This window comes from Siniperca chuatsi, linkage group LG7 (assembly GCF_020085105.1).
Source record: "Siniperca chuatsi isolate FFG_IHB_CAS linkage group LG7, ASM2008510v1, whole genome shotgun sequence".
NCBI lineage: Eukaryota > Metazoa > Chordata > Actinopteri > Centrarchiformes > Sinipercidae > Siniperca > Siniperca chuatsi.
In genome coordinates this window covers 3372382-3395937 of record NC_058048.1, presented here as the reverse complement: position 1 = coordinate 3395937, position 23556 = coordinate 3372382, and the positions used below count along the sequence as shown (strand labels likewise).

Sequence of the window (23556 nt, the reverse complement as noted above, 5' to 3'; positions counted from 1 at the left end):
CTCTCCATTATGTATCCTATCACTTATTCATGCTACCATATTTTATTGATACACACACACACACACCAGCATGCAGGGTCATGTTGGGAGAGATTGTGTGTGTGTAATATATGTGTATACATGAGCGTCAGTGTGACAGGGTGTGAGCAGAATGTGTGTATACATGCGAGTTGAGTGTATGCGCTGACATCATTTGAGTTAGTCAAGGATGTGTTGTCCTGTAGCAAAATGCTAAAGTAATATGACATAATAAAGATTGAAAGTAGCCTTCTGAAAACTCTTGGCCCGTCGTCGCTGGTTGTCTCTGGGATGTTGTAACCTGACCAGAATCATATGCAACACAGCAGAATCATATGCAACACAGCAGAATCATATGCAACACAGCAGAATCATATGCAACACAGCAGAATCATATGCAACACAGCAGAATCATATGCAACACAGCAGAATCATATGCAACACAGCAGAATCAATGCAATTGCGCTGGAGTTCAAAGGAGCTCTAATGCCCCATGATAGCCTGAGTACCGTTTCAGATGTTTTCATTATGGGTTTGTATAAAAAACTTGTATCTTCTTTTCATGAAGTTGATCAAATAATAAATGATGCACATTTCTTTTTATGTACTATTAAGTCCTTGATATACTCCAACACTAATGTGAATACATGTGCCTCCCCCCCCCATGCCCTATACTGGTCATAGTGTGCAGGCACCTAGAGCGGCATTCACAAATGCTGACTGCCGTTTCCAACAGCGTTTCTAAATGGCATCTGGCGATATGAAACTATATTAACAGATGTACAAAACATCGAACAGCAGGGAAAAGGAGACGTATAATGACCTCATTGGCTTTCCATATTGTAGGCACGTACAGTACTTCCAGGCATCAACTAATGACAAAATGTATGTCACTCAGACACTCATGGACCCTCATGGACCTCCACGGCCAAGGAAAGGATAATTCATCTCCTTTGCATTGTGTATACAGATGGCAGTACTAAGTTTGTGTGGTGCTGTGTGGTCTGTGAATGCATACAATATGATTTAAAGATAATTCAAAAATAATGTTTTTAGCCCCTTTTAAGTTAAATGCTTTGTAATGCTTTGAAGAGCTCCTCAAGCCTCTAGAGGGTTTTAAATGTCGTCCACCATGATTCATAAGTGGCATTGAAGACATATTACACAACCTGTGAGGCCAACAACATGTTCAATTCAATTCAATTTTATTTATATAGCACCAATTCATAACAGAAGTTATCTCATTGCACTTTTCCTATAGAGCAGGTCTAGACTGAACTCTTTCTGGACCTTTTGGTGTTTCCGTAGCTTGACTGTGAAACAGTTAGGTAGCTTGTTGGAACTTGACTGCCATGATACTAATAATGTTTATAGTGGTTAAGCTTACACTGAAGAATCCAACAGGGGTCAGTATGCGTAGATAAACGGTGTATGATGTTTGATGTGTCATTCAACCACGTCTAAAGGCAAAAGTGTATGCCTGCTCTGAATAGCCATACTTAAAGTGAGAGCGAAAAGGCCGCCGTCATAGCTTCTCCTGGCTGCAGCTCGCCGTCTCCCTGATCTCTCTACACGAATTCTGTGTCTTTTGCACGTCTTTGTAGTCTCAAAGCAATGAATTGTGCAAATAGAGATGATGGGGCACAGCTTCGGGCAGTCTCCCCATTAAGGAATTCATGGGGTTTCACTCAGTTGTATACACAAAAGATGACAGAAGTAGTTGTGTGAGGAATGAAAAAAGACTTTGAGAGAGTACTTCAAGCCCTTCCTACTTCCATAACTCCGTACAGCTCACTCAGATGGTTGGTTTCGTACACAGTTCCCCAAATTACAATATCAAAACGATGTGGAGGGTTTCAGATGCTGTTAGAGGCTTCGACAAGAATGAAATTCTGCTTGACACCACAAACCATAAGTCTATATCAAGTGTAGCTGCAATAGTAATTTCCAACTGAGTGATAGATTGGCCATGGATTCTGACTGGCTCATGTTCACTAACTGCTCTTGGGTCAAACACAATCTGCGCTTCTTATTCCCATTTAAAATCTACTGGTTAGCATCACACTGAGGAAATAGGATGAAGGACTATTGCCTTTGTGCAATAAGCTAAGAATTGCAATGTCATCGACAAAGTTAATAATGTAGCTCTGGTGCAACTGTAAGTATACAACATGCAATGTACAAGATCACCGTGTGTTTTGTAACTTTACACCACATAGACCAAATTCCAAACCACTCAAGTATCACGAGATGGAAGCCACTAGTATCAGCTGGAGCGACAGTTTGGAGAAAATGGCCCAGATGCCGTTTGAGTGACGGGTCACAGATCACAGTGAGTTCATCGCTCCAGCCAACGGAGCGACAGAAGCGGCAGCAACAACAAGTGTTTTGCTGCGTGCCGCCGCCGCCGGTGGTGAAGCAGATTGGGTGAAGTGGATCGCCCTCAGCCACAAGTCCATTTCGGATGCTCTGCACAAAGTGTGTCTCCAGCCCTCTTCTTGTCTGACCGAGCCAAAACAGACACGGGAGCGGGGCTTTAAAAAGCGCTTCCCACCACTCTCACCATTTCTCTCTTTCTCTTTCTCGCCCTAATTCTCTCTCTCTCACTCGCCCTCCTTTTCTGTGAACCCTTACAGCCCTGTGTGTGTGTATGTGTGTGTGTCTCCCTTGAGCGAGCTGTTAAGTGCAGTCTCCAAAAAACTCCACAAAAGCCCATTTGCAGTCAGCTAGAGAGCCCCACACACACACAACATACACACAAGTGCAGAGTGACACTAACACGCATAGGCACATATACACACACATTCACACACTGAGACCATCACACATGTAGACACACACTCTCTTACACTTGCACACACGCACACTTTTCACACTTCCCTCTGGGCAAACGAGGCAGAGTGGCAGAGGCGAGGCTGGGATAAATGATACAATGATATCCAGGCCTGACTTGTCAGTGGATTTGAGAGGGAGGATGAGGAGGAGGAGGATGAAGAGGAGGGGGGGCGAGCGGTGGCAGCTCTGAATATAGGAATTATTCTTCATCGTCTCACACTGTCGCCGCACATTATGCTCAAACTCTCGCCTGGCAACGTGGAGAGAGAGAGGTTGGGAGGAGAGTTGGGGGCAGATATAACGACCACACTCTGCTTTCACACTCGCCGTTTCTTCTCTCAGCACCATACTCTCCGGCCCCAGCCAGCCTAGTATTCCCTTTTCTGTTCTTTCACTCGGTCCCTAACGTCTTTTCCCCCCTCTTCCTCCCTGCGTTTGTTCTTTCTGTCTGTCACGGCAGCACTGAGTAGCTTTCAGGGAGAGAGTGCACTCATTTGCTCTCTCTCTCGCTTTCTTCTCGCTCTTTGGTTAAAGCGAGGGGACAACATGGCCCTCTGGGCATGTCACAAAATGATTAACTAATAGTTTTGAGTTAGTCAAGTATCCAAATGGTGTGTGTGTGTGTGTGGTCCATTGCGTGAGTACTTCAGTCTGTATATTAGGCAAGCTACTGAGATCATAGTCACCATTATGCTATGAACAATATACATACAGCTGTACATACGTGGAAACTGCAAGAAAGCTGGTAGCTAAAGACTGCCCATATTTATGCCAACTGAGATGTTAGACAGTGAATGATTTCAATGGATGGTTGGAGTCACATGAGAAGGCATGTCTGATTCATTATCAGTGTTGGGAGTAATGCGTTACAGTAAATGGGCTCATTACTCGTTACTTTTGTCTTTCCTTGTCTTTTGTGGACAACTGCAGAGGACAGCAGACAAATGCAGCCTATTCCCCGCTTTTTTCTGGTTTATGATCTAACGTAACCTGACCGCTTCATTCAGACCAAATCAGGCGTTGCAGTGATTAGCTGCAGGTTTGTGCGGCGGTGTGTGAGGGTGCAGGTGTGTTTATTCGTGCTTTAGAACGTAACCGCTGTGAAACAATCAGAAAACAACGTTTTATTTCTCTGATTCACCGGCTTTCTCACTCCTGGCGTTCCCTCTCCTTATTCAGTCTATAGGTCGCTTGACCACCGCTGTCTCTCTCTCTCTCAAACAAACAAACAAACACAAACCAAAGGAAGCTTCTCGGTATCGCTGTTTGTCAGCATCGACTGAAAGCCAGACACAGACGTCGAAGCTGGGTACAGGAAATAAATCAAGCCAGGGACTGGGAGAGTATCAGAGTTTGGTCCTTGAACTCCGCCTGGATAGCGCCTGCTTTCAGTGATATTTCAGGCTGACTGTGCAGCAGTTTGACAGGTCAGATTGGCCGCCGCAGGTGAAGTTGATTCTGTGTGCATTAATAAGAGAATTAAAAGTAACGCAAAAGTTACTTTCCCTAGTAACTAATTACTTTTATATGCAGTAATTGGTAAAGTAATTCAATTACTTTTGAGAGAAGTAACTAGTAACTGTAACTAATTACTAAATTTCAGTAACTTGCACAACACTGTTCATTATTTATCCAGCCAGCTTTCTGGACAGACTGAAAGGACTCCATGACAAAGCAGACTGGCATGTTGAAAACCTAAACTATTACATTCAGTTCATTTTAGGAAACCAAAAGCAGACACATTCAGCTCTTCGATGTCTTTTCCTTGTCTTCCACTCGCCAGCATTTCTCATTAATATCCTGTAAATTCATGTCTACCAGTCGCTGTTAGACCACAATTCACATGAGGATTTGCAAAACATCAAAAACTAGACCAAATCACATGTACACACGGGTGACAGACCTGTATAAATGGGATAAATGACAAACATAATCAAGGGCTTGATGAAAATGATGTGAATCATATGCTATGGCCTTCACAGTCATCAGATCCCAACTGAACTCCTAAGAGAGGTTTGTGATCAGCGCTCTCCTCCACCATCATCAAAACACCAAAAGAGGGAATATCTTTCGGAAGAATGCTGTTCATCACTCCAGTAGAGTTCAACACACTTAGAGAATCTATGACAAGGAGCACTGAAGCTGCTCTGGAGGCTCGTGGTGGACAACTTACTAAGACACTTTATGTTGGTTATTCCCATCATTTGTCAACCACCTGCATTTCAATGGGGCTTCAGCCCTGACGGATAACATGGATCAAGATAACATTTAACATTTTAAAACGTTGGCTTCTTTAAAAGGGTTTTATAGGAAAGCATGTTTATATTCCTCAAAGTAAGGTTTCTTGAATTTCGTGTTGGTATCGGTAACAACACTGAGACTATTTGGTGACACAGTGTAGACACTTGATGGGAAACTAAACTTCAACAACAGGCTATCCAAATAAAGTCTGACCAAATATGCGCTTCACTTATAATGTCAACTGTTGCATGCGTACAGTATGTTATGAACTGCAGCGAGAGAGTGTGCTGGCCAGCCAGCATGACACTGCAAGAACCCACACAAGTTTAGAAGGCTCGCATGCATGTTGTTCTTGTTGGTGTGTGTGGCTGTATAGTTATGTGTGTATGTGTAGAACTGAAGCCAGCAGATGTCTGCACTGATTGATAGGAAAAGAAAGACCTCCAAGCCTGTTGACCACCCCCACCCCTCCATCCATTCCTTGTGTTGTTGCTCTTATGATGGGTATCAGTGTACTAAAACAAGGCTGGATAGCAAAGAAACCAGTCAGTCGGCAGGATAATAGCCTGGCTTTGTGTGAATGGAGTATGCGGCCAATTCAAATACAGGATGTATTGTACAACCATTAAATCACACAGCTGTCTGAACAGGCGTGCAGTCTAGTTTCCATGTTTCCTTAATAGACCAATTAATGAGGTTTTCTATGGAGTGATTTATAAAATAGCAAAACTTAGAGGCTATTCATTTTTATATAATAGAATATGTTTTATGCTTTTTCCTGTGCAGCTTGTTTGCATGGCTTCAGGCTTCAAGAGAGCTCACAGACACGAATCAGCTACTTTATTGTAAAGTGGCAAGAGAAGCATATTGACACCATGTTCAAAGCATATGTTCAAGCTATTTTAAGATTGTCTGAATGGTCATGTTATCCACGATCAGACTACATCTGCACCGCTTAATATAAAATATTTAATTTGATAAAAAAACACTATCTATAGGTTACAGTTTAGCTGTCTTACTTTGAACAATGCTAGTGGCTTTCCATTGCTCAGCAATGTGTATAACAAGTAGATTGATTTTGATCTATGGACTATGTGTTACTGACATACTGTACATACAGTACATTGGTGCAGAGAACTGCAGGTCATGTAAAAAAACAAATTCCAGCCTGAGAAACTCGTACACTGATATATATCATCAATCTGTGCTGTTCAGTGCCTTCCAGGAATTATTTTGTGATGATGTGCTGCAATTTACCACTACAGTGTTCCTACTTCATCTCAGCCTGCCACCTCACCTTTTACTTCTGTTAGCGATTTCCAACTTTTCCCTGAATGTGTTGAATAATCCCTAGATGACAAATGTAAACATGTTCCCTTTAACTCTGACAAGAATATACAGTATACAGTATCTCACAGAAGCGAGTACACACCTCACATTTTTGGAAATATTTTATTATATCTTTTCATGTGACAACACTGAAGAAATGACACTTTGCTACAATATAAAGTAGTGAGTGTACAGCTTGTATAACAGAGTAAATTTGCAGTCCCCTCAAAATAACTCAAGACACAGCCATTAATGTCTAAACCGCTGGCCACAAAAGTGAGTACACCCCTAAGTGAAAATGTCCAAATTGGGCCCATTTAGCCATTTTCTCTCCCCGGTGTCATGTGACTCGTTAGTGTTACAAGGTCTCAGGTGTGAATGGGGAGCAGGTGTGTTAAATTTGGTGCTATCGCGCTCACTCTCTCATTCTGGTCACTGGAAGTTCAACATGGCACCTCATGGCAAAGAACTCTCTGAGGATCTGACAAAAAGAGTTGTTGCTCTACGTAAAGATGGCGTAGGCTATAAGAAGACTGCCAAGACCCTGAAACTGAGCTGCAGCACGGTGGCCAAGACCACACAGCGGTTTAACAGGACAGGTTCCACTCAGAACAGGCCTCGCCACGGTCGACCAAAGAAGTCGAGTGCACGTGCTCAGCATCATATCCAGAGGTTGTGTTTGGGAAATAGACGTCTGAGTGCTGCCAGCACTGCTGCAGAGGTTAAAGGGGTGGGGGGTCGGCCTGTCAGGGCTCAGACCAGACGCCGCACACTGCATCAAATTGGTCTGCATGGCTGTCGTCCCAGAAGCCTCTTCTAAAGATGATGCACAAGAAAGCCTGCAAACAGTTTGCTAAAGACAAGCAGACTAAGGACATGGATTACTGGAACCATGTCCTGTGGTCTGATGAGACCAAGATAAACTTATTTGGTTCAGATGTTGTCAAGCGTGTGTGGCGGCAACCAGGTGAGGAGTACAAAGACAAGTGTGTCTTGCCTACAGTCAAGCATGGTGGTGGGAGTGTCACGGTCTGGGGCTGCCTGAGTGCTGCCGGCACTGGGGAGCTGCAGTTCATTGTGGGAACCATGAACGCCAACATGTACTGTGACATACTGAAGCAGAGCATGATCCCAAGACGACCAGTGCCTTGCTAAAGAAGCTGAGGGTGATGGACTGGCCAAGCATGTCTCCAGACCTAAACCCTATTGAGCATCTGTTCGGCATCCTCAGACGGAAGGTGGAGGATTGCAAGGTCTCTAACATCCACCAGCTGATGATGTCATCATGGAGGAGTGGAAGAGGACTCCAGTGGCGACCTGTGAAGCTCTGGTGAACTCCATGCCCAAGAGGGTAAAGGCAGTGCTGGAAAACTATGGTGGCCACACAAAATATTGACACTTTGGGCCCAATTTGGACATTTTCACTTAGGGGTGTACTCACTTTTGTGGCCAGCGGTTTAGACATTAATGGCTGTGAGTTATTTTGAAGGGACTGCAAATTTACATACAAGCTGTACACTCACTACTTTGTAGCAAAGTGTCATTTCGTCAGTGTTGTCACATGAAAAGATATAATAAAATACTTACAAAAATGTGAGGTGTGTACTCACTTGTGTGAGATACTGTATGTATTTGTACCATAGCCACAGAGAATACTCAGTTTTGATTGGCTGGAGGGTGTGTATTATTTTCAGATAACTCCATGACTCTGATGTAGTGTTGTCAACACTGGTCAAAGGCTGGAACACTATTAGGCTTTGAGTTTTCCGGCTTGTTGAAGAAGTAGACTAATGTTAATTTAAAAAGAGAGATTTTTGCCAACATAAAGTCTACATTTAAAGTGTGTATTCCCCCATTATATGAAAAAAAAAAAAGCTTAGATTTTTGCTGATAAGTAGCCATGGCATAACTGGTATACTTCAGTCTGCCCCATGTGGTTATGAAAAATAATGCATTTTGCTTCGCATTGGGGGATGATTAGTCAGTGTCATTCATTATTAGAAACGTCTGTTTCCCATGCCAATAAAGACCCACTGAATTTAATTGAACTTTTCAATAACACAGTGGCTGAGTATGAGCCCCTGTGCAAACTTGGTGTGCAAGGCCTTGATCATTGTTATGCATGGACTTGAATCTTGCACATAGCTATAGGGATATGATGATGATAATGTTATATGGCAGAACTATTAAATTAAAGAACACCTTTAGGCTACTGCAGTAACAAACCAACAATAAATTCCCTTTCTAGCCTATATACGGACATTTGCAGCCTGCGCATACAACTGGTTATCAATTACAAATATACTACCTATAGACTACCTTCCTCAGTGAAGCCTCAATAGAATTAATCAGAAAAGAGGATAAAATTAAGACAATTAAACCAAAATGACCGACAGTAAATAAAAAGAGCTAGGGACGGGAGCCACAAGCATTATTAGGCTACATGTATTAAATAACCTGACACTCTAACAGCAGAATAAAACATCACCAAAGCAGATAGATGTAAAGACAAAATAAACTTGACAGCAGCTACAGCCCACAAACACACACATTAAAGTAAAAAGAGGACCTGTATGGTTTTTACACATTGCATGGCGCCCACACACAAGGCTACGTTGCTAGGCCACGCAGTGGGTGTTGAAGTTTTGGAGTGAAAGTTCCAACAATCAGTGAGTTTGTTTTTGTACACTGACATTCTCAGAGCTTTGTGCACCACAAAGTCCTCCTCAATCTGCTCTAGGTTCAACTTCTCTGCTCATTCATTCTCAATGCAGTCTATTAACCAACGTCTCTGTCCCACTGCACGCCTCCAATTCAAAAAGGTTTGAGCTGAATGAGGCTCTGCAGTCACATCAGAGATGAAAAACGGCAGAAAGGTCTCACACACCTCGCTGAAGGCAGAAGAGTCTCAGCGAGCGCAGATGTTTCTGCTGGAGGATTCACCATGAGCGTGTTAGTGCTTAGCATTTTAGCTAGACCCAGCATGTACCTGTTGGTCACGCAACATCTGGGTGTGTTTGATTTGGGTCACATGCTCTTTGGGTGGTGCATTAAATCAGTATTAATTAAGGTACCTGTAACTTTTTTTAACCAATCTTAACCTAACCCATAATGACGTCATCCTTCATTTTAATTACATTGTTGTGTATTTTTTGTACTGCCCACAAACTGCTAGTGACTGCACCCCCCTGACACTCGGCCAGTGAAGGTACACGTTCAACATGCATGTCTTCCTGAGTGTCAGCTGAGTGCAGAGTGTCTCTGCCCTCCTGGCCTCAGACACACCAGCAGCCTCTTTGTCTCTGCTGCAGCTGCTGATTTGACGTCTTTGTTTTGTTCCACTCTCACATGGTTTATCAGGACTTCTTCATGTGTGTTTTGCTCTTACTCTGTAATGGATGCGACTTGAAATGTAGTGAAGTACAATACTTGAAATAAAAAATTCTTAAGTACAAATAAAATTGAAGATTAAAATTATTCAAAAAAAGTACAAGTATACAAAAAACAACGTTGTGACAGTAAATGTAATTTGTCGCTCCCACCCCTGGACACACTGTATGGCTGTACCTTTCACACCCCAATATCAGTGCAAGATAGTAACACCAGAAGCAAGCCTCAGAAATCACCTAACATTTAGTCTGTGTCATATTCCAATAGAAAAGTCTAACAAAAAAGTCTTTAAGTGAAATGATGACAGCAGCAGTTTTCAAATCAGTAACACATACTTTGAGTATATGGGGAGAAATTCTCCAGGTTGTTTTGAAGACAAGCCCCAAATGTGGACATTCAACAGAAAAATAATGAGTAGATGAACCAATTACTGCCCACAGGGACTAATAACCAAAGCAATTACGGCGCTTTAGAAATGAGTAACAGTAATGAGTAATGTATTGCAGTTTTCCAGTCAGGAGCCCAACACCGGTTAGATGCATACGGTAGATTACAGGCTCTTAGCAGTTGCCAGTGGCATTAAAACAATAAAGCATTATATTTGATAGGTTATGGTAATATACAGTGCACATTCATCAAACGGAAAAATAAGACTTGGTCCAAAATGGAAAAATAGCATGCTATTAAAAGCACAATGCTGTGTAGTGTAATATTGATTAGTAAATGGGGTGAGAGAGATAAGCCACATTGTGATGTCTCTTTAAGATAGTTTTACGCCAAGTGCTAAAACCAACATGCTCACACATGTTCACTAGTACGTATGAATGTGTACGCACACAGTTCTGTGTTAGAGAGGAAACCCTCAATCTACACCAACAGATATTTCCTATTTCAAACTTTCTTTATCCTTCATACATTTTGCACGCACGCACACACACACACACACACACACACACAGCCAATGTTTTCTCTTAAGCGATAACATCAGAAGTGTAGTGCAACCCTCCCAAAGCCTACATACAGTATGTCACCAAGCCAGAGGCCTAAAGTCAAGGGTTTTATGACAAATGACCAATTATTAAGTCAGAATGCCTGTTTGAACCACCGCCTGCTAGCTAAAAAATTATAACATTTTAAGAGGCCAATCACATTCGTACGGCTGTTTGGGGAATACACAAACACAAGTATACAGTATATTTGACCACATGTAGATACTGTATTAGGTAGTAGAAACAAATATCCATCCACACATGCATACACACAAACTCAAATAATTGCAAACACTTGTACATACACACACTCACACAAGTATAGACTCTGCATGCATATACCGCTAACACATGTATGTGAGGGGTATAGCTAATACAATACAGGCCCACACATCCACTGACACACTTGCATAAACATTTAGTGCATACACACACACACACACACACACACACACACACACACACACACAGGCATACATTTGCACATACAGCTCAAATATAAACACATGCAATGGGTAGTTAATACACAAATGTATGCATCTTGCAACACAAGAGCGTACAGTTTGTGCGTGTGTATACGCTTCAAACATATAAGCATACATATCCATCCACAGACACATGCATGCATTCTGTACAAAAATATATAAGAAATTGCTGGAATTAATAAAACCAACACATGCATCCACACTGCTGTACACACACGCATGCACATACACAGAGGGAAATGCTCTCAACCTTTTGGTGCTGATAAGGCTCTACTAAATATTTGTCTTGAGTTGAGCGTTGAGAGAGCCAGCTGAGTTCTGTGCTGTTCAGACAGTCTTACGATTATTACTATTATTATTATTATCATCATTACTCCCAGTTTCTTTGAGCTGGGATCCAACAAACAGAGCTGGTTATGACCCAGTGGGTGTGGGTGGTCCCCAGCACCCTTAACTCATCAATCAACCAAACTGAACCCAACACACACACTGCTCAGTACAGCAGCATGAAAAACAAACGGAGCACTGTTGGCACCATGAGTACAGGATATTTAGCCTAAACCATTATCCAGTTTCACTCTGGGAGTTGTGATGATACTGTGAGTCATAGATTGTCAGCTTAGACTCATAGCAGGACAATCCAGGTGAAGCCCTCGGACACACAGGAATTTTAACATCAGGATAGGTATAGGTTTCACAAAGCCAAACACGGGATCCTGACATTTTTAATGCTACCTGAAATTTAAGTTACAGTAAAAGCCATGTAAGAGCCAAAATAAACAAATCTCACAAACATCCTCTCCTTAATCGAACACAGCTTTTGAAAATCGAACAATAAAAAGATGGAATGAGAAAAAGAACAAAAATAAATTACATTTAAAGAACGATTAAGTTCTGTTAGGGGTTGCAGATTGTTCTTCTAACCCTGTTCTCAAGCAGCAGAGTTTAAAGGCAACAAAAAGAAATCCTGTACTTCTGGTTTGTATTCTGTCCAGATAGAAACACTTTATCTTTACCAGCTTAGTTTTGTTAATAGCAAAATTGAATGAAAACATAGACATTAATTTACCTACCTAAAGGTACGTTCAACCAGACACATTATATTAAAATAATTGACCGAATGATTGATTGAATGACCAACTGTGATGCACTACACAGGAGAGAGAAATTTTGGCCTTACCTCTAATGATTTAAAATTCATTTGTGGTACTCAAAGCATTAAAATGGCATCTGAAAAACTCAACAGCAACAGTGCTCAATAACAATGTCCCAGTTATTTATTTATTTTTTGATAGTTGCAAAAGGAATGGGAACACAGCACAGACGGAGTAGCTAAGTGGGGACGATGGACCAATTACCTCGCTTATGGATAGGACTTGACAGGGGGTGACGCAGGACACACAGACTCCACTTAGCTCAAGGTAATAACCACACAAAAAGCCTTAAACAGCCAAGTTACATAATTATCATTTACCATTTTTTAACCGAATCAAATAGTTTCCTCAAGACCTGTTAGCAAATGTTCTGTGGGCGCCCAGTTCCGGTTCCCTGGATCAGGAACCACAGTGTTAAAGCACCTGTGAATACCCTGGATATACTGATTTGCCAACATTTAGCATATATTGGCAAAATTCAGAAATTGGCTGCTTGTATATGAAAGTTGGATCTAATATGTCTATATTTTGTCCACTCACCCAAACAGATAGAACTGCCACAGAACACATCTTTTACATATGGCTTTTATTTTTGCCAGACAATGCACCCATAGCTCTGCATTATGAACATAAACTCAACACTTTTGTGAAATGTGGATTCTGGATTTAAATATTAGCTAATGGCAGTTTCTAACCAAAAGTCACTGGCACAGAGCTGCAAACACTCAGATCAGTCAACAATGCTCTAAACTGAACTGCAATTAATCAAAGCAAAAAGTCAGTGTAATCATAAAGAGCAGCTTATGCTTTTGTAAATACATGCGATGGACGTTTTGTAATATGTCCAAAAAAAAAACAACCCTAACTTTATTATTAACAAGCATGAGCCCACATGGCCCTGTAAGTCATAGGTACAAAGTGGAAATGCTAAGGATATAAATCAGAGACAAATCTCCATTTAGCTGTTCTCTATGGCTGATTAACATGTCACCAGAGTGATTCAGCTTGTTATGGAACAGATAACATTTCCTGCTGTAAACGCACGGCGTCTGGAATATCTTTCCTTGGTAAACTCCTCTGATGCATAGTAAGTGACACCATGTCCATAACCACTCAGCACCAAAGATGGAGACAAAATAATAAAAAAAAACCCTACCACTTAAAAAAATTGTATATTGTAAAATGACATGATGCGAGTCAACGGACATAAAAAGCGCCATTGTTCCTCAGCTGGAGATGCTCTCAGCTGAGATACACCAGGTCGCGTTGAGCAGTAGTCCGCTCTCCATATGGCTTCAATGGAATTTATGTTGGGCAGGCACCAATAAGCCAAATCTAGTTAGCAACATTATATCATTGGAGCCAAATCTAATTTCAGCCCCAGTATGTTTTAGTCGTCAGTGACTCTCTCCCTCTCTCTCTCTCTCTCTCTCGCTCTCTCCCCTCCCCTCCTCCTCTTCATCTTCTGTTCTCTCTCTCCCTCTGTCCATCCGTCCATCTCTCTATGTGAGTGTCACCTGCCCCCCGAGCTGGCGACGCTGGGTCTCGGCTTTAGCGTGAGAGCCCCATTACCCTGACTGGAGGCTTTGTTTTCCCTGTGAATCTGCGAGAGTGCGTCTGTGTGTGTGTACGTGTGTGTGTGTGTGTGTGTGTGTGTGTGTGTGTGTGTGTGTGTGTGTGTGTGCTGGAGGAAAATGTCAGAGAGACTGTGATTTGTTACATCAGCGAGCATTCCAGCTCCGAGATCCTCTGAGTGTGTGAGTAGACACAGAGCGAGGGAAAGAATGTCTTGTTTTTAGCTGTTTTTCCATCCAAATCTATTTTTGTAAATTATCATACAGCAAATTGTTTCTGTAGATGAAAGAACTGTGATAAATAGCAGTGGAACTGCATAAACAATGACATAGACTCAGTTGAAACGGATTGTATATGATAGTTTGAAAAGTTTGCACTCAACAGTTGCATGGAAACATATGACAGAGAAATAGATGAGGGGAATGTGTGTATAGGTGAGGTAAGAGAGTGTGTGTGTACATGCATGTGTGTGTTTACAATCAGGTTCAAGGTCTATGTTAGCAGCTCCACTGTGCTGTCTGTGCTGAGGCCACAGCTCCCAGCAAATGGAGACACCGAGCAAGATAACATCTGCCTCTGCCCATCTAAGTCTCACGCCAAGACACACACACACACACATTCAGAGAGCCTTTAAACACACCATATACAGCTCAGTTCACAACGGAAACACTTTAAGTGCACATATATTAACGTGGAAATCCCAGCAACTGTAAATAATTAATTGAATGCCACAACTCTGGCAAAAAAACTCAGTATTTGAGTGCATCATGTGTGGTTCATATGTGGACGGGATGACATGCCCACTGCTGCCTTTTTCCACTAGAAAGCCCCAGGAAATCAGATCTGTGGAGTCAGGCCAAGAAGAAGTTTTTAACATGATTTGTATGTCCTGGGTATGAATACCAATGAATTAAAAAATGAATAAAATGCCTGGTGCTCCACTTCACTGTGTGCGTCATTTATTCATCTATAGCTTGAGGTCTGGGATGTGAAGGTGGATGGGGCTCTCGGTACACAAGGCACAAGGATTTGATGTGGCTTTCATCAACAGTAATGCTTTAGAATATGAGAACTTGTGCGAGACTCTGGTGCTTTCAGATTTCATTTGGAATTTGATTACTGACTGTGTGTTCTTTATGTTTCTGTGTCTGGGCTTCAGTTCGCTCCCCCTATGGCAAATCTACATCTTTTGCCTTTGATTTGGCCTTAATTTGATGTTGACAGATGTTTTTAAAAATATTTTACATTTACTTACACATTTCTGTCTTACTACAGTCAAAGGTTCTGTAAATTCTGAAGATTCTGAACATTAATATAGCAGCAAACAGCTATTTTCTATGTAAAGATACAGTGGAGTAATGGCGTCCTGGCCTGTGTGGCTATTGGAGCCTCTCTGTGCTTTGTTTATACAGCCGGCTGCACGTGCACGTTAGTGCATGAGTCCCTCCATGTGAAACTGTTCGTCTGTGAGGAGAGCTGTTTGTTTTCTCATCTAACTCGGTGAATTAAAGATTTATTTCGACCAAACCAGAGCTGGTGATTGTTGGAACAGTGGAGAGACTAACAGGGACGGTTTTGGTGAGTTTTATTTTGTTTCTGTCCAGTTTGAAGTAAGTATGTTTTACGATGATCTGCAACGTAAAATTACAGTTTTTCTCAATGGAGTCTGGTGGGCCGTAGCGCCCATTTGTTTTGGTCTGCCATGCTGGTGCTCTAGTGCAACATTTAGTGGCAGTGAATGTCGCCTACGGCTCCTTTAAAGTCACCACCCTCAATTCATACACTTTACGGTTACTATTTATGTTGGTGTATATAGTGTTTACTACCTTTTATTTTTTTCATGTTTCACTTTTATATAGTAGATGTTCATTATGTTCTATTTTACTTATCCATGCATCGGTCCTTATTTCTGCTGCTATCATACTTCAATTTCCCTGCGTAGCATCAATAAAGCTTATCTTATCTTATGTAGTATTATTGTTATTTTTTATCCTTAAAGTGATTTTTTTCTCTTCTCTGTTTTGGATTTTTTCAATTTAAAGATTTTGGTTTACAATTCTGCTATTTCTATTAAGTATGAATTAAAAATTTCATGCCAGAATTTTTTTTTTTTTGAAGTCTCAGTCTCTAAACCAGCATTTAGACCACCATGGGACATTGAAATCTGGGATAATGTTCATGTACATTCATGTGGAATTTGATCAAAATGTCTCATCAGAAATACTAAATGCCAACAGTGGGTTCACCTGAGTTACCTCTAGTGGTATAGCTGTGCAGATAGTTTTGGTTTTATTTGTCCAGGATTTGAGATATCTGTCTCTGCCTCCCCCCCAATACAATGCAGGTGAATGCAACTTAATTTGTGGTGCTCACAGCATTAAAAAATGACATTTAAAAAAGTCAAGAGCAACTTCCCTGTCTCGGATCAGTGTCCCTGTTATTGTGAATAATCTGTAGAACACGCGGGCAACAGTTTTCATAGGACCATTTCTTTGACAGGAAGTAGTTTAAAAAAAAAGTGTTGACAGAGATGGGAGATCTTTAAATCTGGGCAGATTAAATCTGCATGGCTGGATACCACTAAAGCTAAGTGACGAAATACAGTATTATTTTTTGGAATAAGGGTGAAGCAACCCTTTAACCTGTGGAACCAGTATTAATACTGATTAGTTCTTTAAATCTGCCAAACTGTATCCTCCATCATACTGTAACCCAAATGGAAAACACCAACCAGGTCCTTTTTTTAATAAAACCCCAACTCCTGACCATCCATGGTACAGGAACATCTCCTATATGTTACAGTGCTGTGCTATTAGATTAGCCCACAGAGACTGAAGCCTCTCTGTCTATATGAATGGATGGAGGAACCAACGAGTCCATATCACATTCTCTGTGGATGATGTCTTCAGCACAGCTCAAGGCGCAGGACAGGAAAGTGTGTGTGTGTGTGTCACGGGTGTTTTTTGATGTAATGTGATCAGTAATGAATTTTGTGCTGCATTAAAGAGGTGGAGGGGGGCGGTAGGGGGTCAATATGCGATGCGATGGGGGGGACAAGAACAAGAGGCGACTGACTACTAGTGTCCGGGAGTCTCCAACATCTAATCTAATGAAGAAACACATGGGGGTGTAGTAGTAAAAAGAGTGATGAGGAGAGAGAAAGAAAGAGAGAGATAGAGAAGCTACAAATGAGGTTAAGTCCTAACAGAGAGAAAGAGAGAGAGGGGGACTGGACTGGATATGGCTGAGGATGGTTGGGGGGGGGGTGATAGTCGATGCTAAATCCATTAGGGCCTTGTGACCCCCCACTCCCCTACTCCAACACCCTCCCCACCACACCCCATCCCTGTGGCTGCCTCTATGGAGCCCCCCCCCCACACACACACACATTTAAATCAAAGGAACTCTTGTTCACTTAGGGGGGGTGGGGGGAGCACTGCCGCTTCCTAAACGAGTTAACCATTTGGACTGTCAGGGCCAACGGCATGTCTGCTGCACACACACAAGGATGCACACACACACATGCAGGCAGGAAGCCTCAAAGTAAAGCAAGGCATGTGCAGATATGCCAAAACCTAGCACACACACACACACACACACACACACACACACACACACACACACACACACTCAGACAACCAGAACATCCTCTAGTGGTGAGCTCATCCATCACTGGACCTTGACCTGGCAGCACTGTATGCTGGGTAATGCCACAGTGAGGAAGTCAGGCTACCTAACAAGACACTTAGCTGCACTGCACATTTGTAATGGATTTATAATGAATTAGAACAAAAAATTGTGACCCACATCACCAATGATGAGTGGCTTCTGTGTGTAAAAGCATCAGGACACACACTGCTACAAGACCTACCAGTATTACATGTAAAAGGTACATAAAGAATCTTAAGAAAATATTATGCTTTGAAGTTGGACAAATTTATGTTAAGCCACATCTTCAGGACATTTTCTTAAATCTTCATGGTTTTTCATACAGACAGACGTTTTTAAAGCTCTAAAGAATGCTTTCAAGTTGCACAAATGTCCTTAGCAGCAAAAATATGCCAAAATAGTTGAGGTACTCTTAGTGGGGACTTATCTTGACAAGAGATGCGAGCAGTTTTTATAGATGTACAGATTGAAAATGTACTAACAACAGTGTGTGAAGACTCTGTGGATTCTTTATCTTGTCTGTTATTTTTTGCTGCATTTGTTGCTTCAGACTGGAGCTCTTAGATCAGATTTACTTGGCAGTATCATTTTTTTTGGCATTCATTTAACAAGAAAGAAAACTTCTCCTGCAATTTAGCTCCCTTTCTCTGATTGTCATCATTCGTTTTTAATAACCACACTGTAAAATCACCAACAACAGTTTGGATTCAAATATAGATTGGAATAACCTGAGCAGGAAGGATGGCAACATCTCCATATTCCATCTGGATTGTGAGAAATCACTCAATAACTGACCTAACATTAGTAATCTTTTTGAAATACTTCCATCAGTGCCTTTAAGTACAAAATAAACAGAAAAATAAACAGAAAATAGAAGAATAGAAGCTTTATGCAAGTGGACATGTGTTCATGTAAAATGTTTGCACGTGTGCATGTATGTGTGTGTTTATTTGTTTATTTGTGGAGGAGGATTTGTGTGTTTTCCATTCTCTACTGACCTGTAGCAGATCCTACTATATCCCTGGAGGGGGACTCAGACATGGCGTCGGCCAGCCTCTCCCGGAGGCCTTCGTCGCTAGCGTCTGCTGAGCCAACGTTGTGCCGTGGCACGCTGAAGCTCTCCGGCCAGCTACCACATACTTCCAGCAGAGTCACACCACGGCCGTCAAACGGACCTGCATGCAAAAAACAAACACGGGGTTAAGACTCTTTCGTTTACCAAATGGATTGTGGGATGCAGCAAATTTGCAGTTGTACCAGCTGTCCAATAATGAACTGATTCGCAGGACAGGGATCGGGGCCTATCCGGGCATTTGGACTGAATCAAATCTATGAAGCCTAGTCCATTTCTGATTCTATGACTGCCAACTCGGGTGCAGGCAGTTTTAATTTCCATGACGATATAAATTGAGCAATGCAATCAGAGCAACTCTAAAACTAACTGTTATTTAGTATGTAGTGTATTGAAGCAAACATTCCACAGGTTAAGCACACTGCTACAGTGCTCCCGTTGGTTATTCACGCTGGAGAGGCTGTCCAAATGCAGCTCCGAGCTCCCTGCAACAACAGGTCCACATACATTGTCCTCTGTACATATATCACACAAAACACTTTAGGACATAACTAAATATTTAGTGAGTCTGTCTTTTTCCGGTAGTTTTACGTTGCATTTCACCATTTTTCATCATGGTGAGTCAATGTGTTTGTGCAGGTTGCACAAACTCCAGCCTGTCGGGACATCAAGTCCATAGTTTTACTAACAGGAAAAGGACCGGCGCTAGCTCTCGTGCCCGGGTTGGTGCAGCTGCAGGTGAAGAGACGGGACTTCACTGCTGCATCTGTAGTGGAAAACGTGGTTTTGTGCAGGAGGATTATGTTCCCGGTGACGTGATGGAGTTCAGGACGGGATAACAAAGCCAGGACTGCGGGAGACTGACAGCTGCTGCGGTTACGTCAGTACACCCAGCTGCTTCATCAGGTCCACCCTCAGCAGCAGCTTCTGGTTCTGACAGGTACTGGACCAAAACCTGGACTGTGCAATGTAACTCTTGTTTTTTAACATTTGCTAAGTTCCAAATGAGGCTCAACATTAGGTACAGCACCGTAAAACATAGTGTGGGATTATATTAGGCAATGACAGACGCGACTGATACAAGCTGATACTTGCACATTAGTTTGTGTGAGTATTAACACTCCTGCCAGTATTAGACAGCCAACGCTAGTTTTGTTACAGCCGGATATGTGATAGCAAACTTTACAATACTGTGATGTGAACAGAGTATTAGCTGTCATTAGCTAACGTTAGCTGGTCGCTCAGCAGGACACCTGTCCAGTTCTCCACTGGTTCTCACATCACAACTCAGTTTCTCTCCTATGGCCGTTATTTCTTCTAATCCTGGTCTGTTCCTGGTCTCTTGGACACCTAAAAGGCTCGTAATTATAAGGCTGTGTTCCGTCATATGCGTATGAATATACATTTTCAACCTCTTCAGTGTTAAAATCAGCATTGGATCCTTCTGAATGATAAACTGGAGCTGACCCCTGTCCCTTTTGTTACGTCAAGTCCAATTTGTCTTTTCTGATGCGGAAGTAAAACTCTCTTACGAAAACAACTCCAGAAATGACTATAGTGTATTTATATGTATATATTTTTTTGAAAATCTAGTTTCTACATCATTTCCCTACACATTAATTCACTGGGGTCTCAGCCTGCAAGTTGCTATTAAAGCCTTAAATATCTTTTAGGTCCCTGTTGAACTGTCATGCCTGTGGTAGCAACCGTCACAGAGCCGCTGGCTGATCATAGAATACTGATCTGCTCATGCAGCAGCTGCACTGGAAGTTGAACTTCGTTCAACATAGTTTTATAGGTTTACATTTTGCACGTTATTTTTGCTTAATAAGTGGATTCCACTGGCTGTACTAGCTAAGAAGTGTGAGTTAACAGTAAAGGCAGTCGTTAAGTTAGTTTAAATAATTTGCCAAGTCAGTACTGATAATCATGCAACTGGTTTTAACACTAGATTCTTTTTCTTAAAAAAAAACCATTGTTTTGCTTTTGTTGAAGATTTATAACAACATTACCCTTTAAAAGTAAGACTCCAATTTTAAATATATCAGCTAAACATTTCTACCACCACAACGTAAACTTATTTAATACACACCAGTTCCGCTGGAGTCCAGCAGATCAGCTGGTTTAAAGCCACAAACACACACACATAACAACCAACTTGTAAGCACAACACAGTCTTCGTGCCTGTCAAACCAAATCCACACAGACCTACACGGCACCTTAATCTTTTCTCCTTTCTGTCTGCCATAATTTCTGCAATCAGACAGATCTTGCGCTTTGGAGCCAGAGAGTCTGCAACCTGTTTCTGTGTGTGTGTGTGTGTGTGTGTGTGTGTTTGTGTGTATGTGTGTATGTGTTTGTGTGTGACAAGCCAGCCAGCCAGGCAAGCAGGCATGCAGACACTAAAACAACTGGTTTATTCTATTAGTGTGTTCATTTGACTTGGTCACTGTGCCTGCCAGCACTAAGAGGGAATAAAGGCTTTAGCGGCGATGTTGGTAAAAAGCTCCTGTGACTCAGCATGCTAAAAAACAACAGTACAAACACATGAGCTCACAGCTTCAATTTCTGCTTATCATCAATTCTACATCAGCATCTCTCTCCTTGTTAACACCCGGGAAATATATGACTGACAGTGGCTGAGTCAAACAAGCACACAATCTTCAGAGTATGATTTTGGCTATAAGTGTTCTCAGGTGGGAAACCCTGCACAAGTGGTGAATCAAATCTAGAGGAACACTCAAACATTTAGGGAAATACAGTCAGTGCATCCAGTAGAGAGGTGGAACTGGGACATATTTAGCGTAGCTTAGCACAAAGACTAGAAACAGGGGGAAACTGCTAGTGTAGCACCTTGAATCATGAAGAATATGACTTTCAAAAACCCCCAAAGCTGCCTTACTTACATGTCTAGAAACTGAAATGTTAAAAGGAGCCATTGTGCTTACAGCTTATGCCTTCAAGCTATTTCTCGACAAACCGTCTGAGCGCAGTGAGTGCAGCATCTCATACGTACCTCACAACATCTGCTGTAGTAGGAGAAGCTGTACAGAGCTGCTGGGCAAATGAATAAGTAGATATTCATTAGTACCACTAACCCTGTGACTGCTTTTCCTGCCTCAAACTACAGCATTTAGTTTTCCTGAACAACATACAACATGTGAATAAGACTGCTTTGGAGTGTTTGGTTGCTAGCTGTATTTTTGTGCCTAACTAGGCTAAAGGCGTCCTGCAACTATCTCTGTAGCGGACATGCAGAGAAAATGTATATTACTATTATTTGACAGCAAACAAGCACATTTCCCAAAATGTTTGAGTGCTCTTAGTCACACTGAGCAGGAAACTGCTGGTGGAGTTTTTATTGATTGTAACTACCAAGCATGTTGCACTTCTGGCCACACCCCAATAAGTGATGTGATTGCCTTTGACTGCTGATGTAAACACCTGCTGCGACATCACTGATTGGGCTGTGGCCAGAAATGCACCATGCTTTAACAATTCAAGCCCTGAAGGCCATCTCCAGGGTTCAACCTTGAAATTAAGTTAAAGTTTTAGTAATGTCAGAGTGAATGTCAGGATTTCTGGGTAATGAAGTCCTCAACATTCAGGTATCACTCACTGCCGTTCTGGGTCTCTAACATGTGAAGTTGCCTAGTGAAACTCTATTACCTTTCGAACCTTTAACGCGAAAAGATGTTCATTTCATCACTCACAAAGCAGTCGATTTACATGCATTTAACGCTCACATTATTCCTGTCACTCTCAACAACACTTCGACTCTTATGCAAAATTTCATCTTGGTCTTTTTGAGGAAAGAATTTCTGTGTAAAATTCTATGGTAAAAAACAGATCCCTAAACCCGCCGAAGACCTCTGAAACGTTTTTTTTTGCAGTTTTTAATGCCTTAAATTTAAGCAGTTTAAGCAAGGTGGAATCTGAACGATATGACTCATATGACATATGACAACTTACCGAACATTACATTAACTGCTTTATTTGTCTTCAAACCTAAATGATAAATGCAATTAGCCTTTTTGAATCACTAAACTTGTTAAACAAAACTTGAAAGGACACATGCTGTATTCCTGCTTCTTGGAGACACTTTTTGTCTCTTTCTTTCTAACTCTCAGAAAAGGGGACACACACACACACACACACACACACACACACACACACACACACACACACACACAGAATGTTTTTCTAGTGGTCTTGTGGGTATCACCAAAACCCCAGTGAGAATGCAGACAGGATGACATAAAAGGAAAAAGTGAAGACAAGGACTGAGGAGATCCTCTTTTCCTGGAAAGACCAGCATCCATGTGCAATCTGTGTCTGTGTGTGTATCTCTGTGTGCATGCTGGAAGTACAGAAAACATGGACGGACGTAGATTGAGGGTGAATGGTAGAGGCAACTAGACGAGACGAATACGTTGAAGTATTCTGTTTCTAGCTCGACTAAAACATCAGAGAACATTTTTATCATTTAGTTATTTGACAATGTTGCAATTTGTTACATTAAATTTAAGGTACTGTAACAAATGCCATGAAGGCCTGAGCACAATCCTACCATCCTATAAGTCTACCTTCACATTAAGACTTGTGTGGATAGCTTTGAAAAGGTTGATTTAATGAAATTTTAAAAATATGTAGACAAGTAAAACCTTAGCGGGTTGTATCTTTAGAAGCACTGAGCCACACTTCACTCAGTGACACTAAGCTGTCTGGTCCAGATGGGCCTTTACAGCTACAAAATTCAATTCAGCCTTTACAAAGGCACACATAGACACGCACATCCC

General features: G+C 41.7%; 1 protein-coding gene across 2 annotated transcripts in view; it reads right to left on the bottom strand.

Moving 5' to 3' along the window:
• The window catches only part of bcas3 (BCAS3 microtubule associated cell migration factor), a 380835-nt gene that overhangs the window by 19215 nt on the left and 338064 nt on the right, over positions 1–23556 (bottom strand). For both annotated transcript variants that reach the window (XM_044202927.1, XM_044202928.1), the window contains one exon: positions 18684–18860. In XM_044202927.1, coding sequence (XP_044058862.1) covers positions 18684–18860 — 177 coding nt within the window. The remainder of the gene's footprint in view (positions 1–18683; positions 18861–23556) is intronic.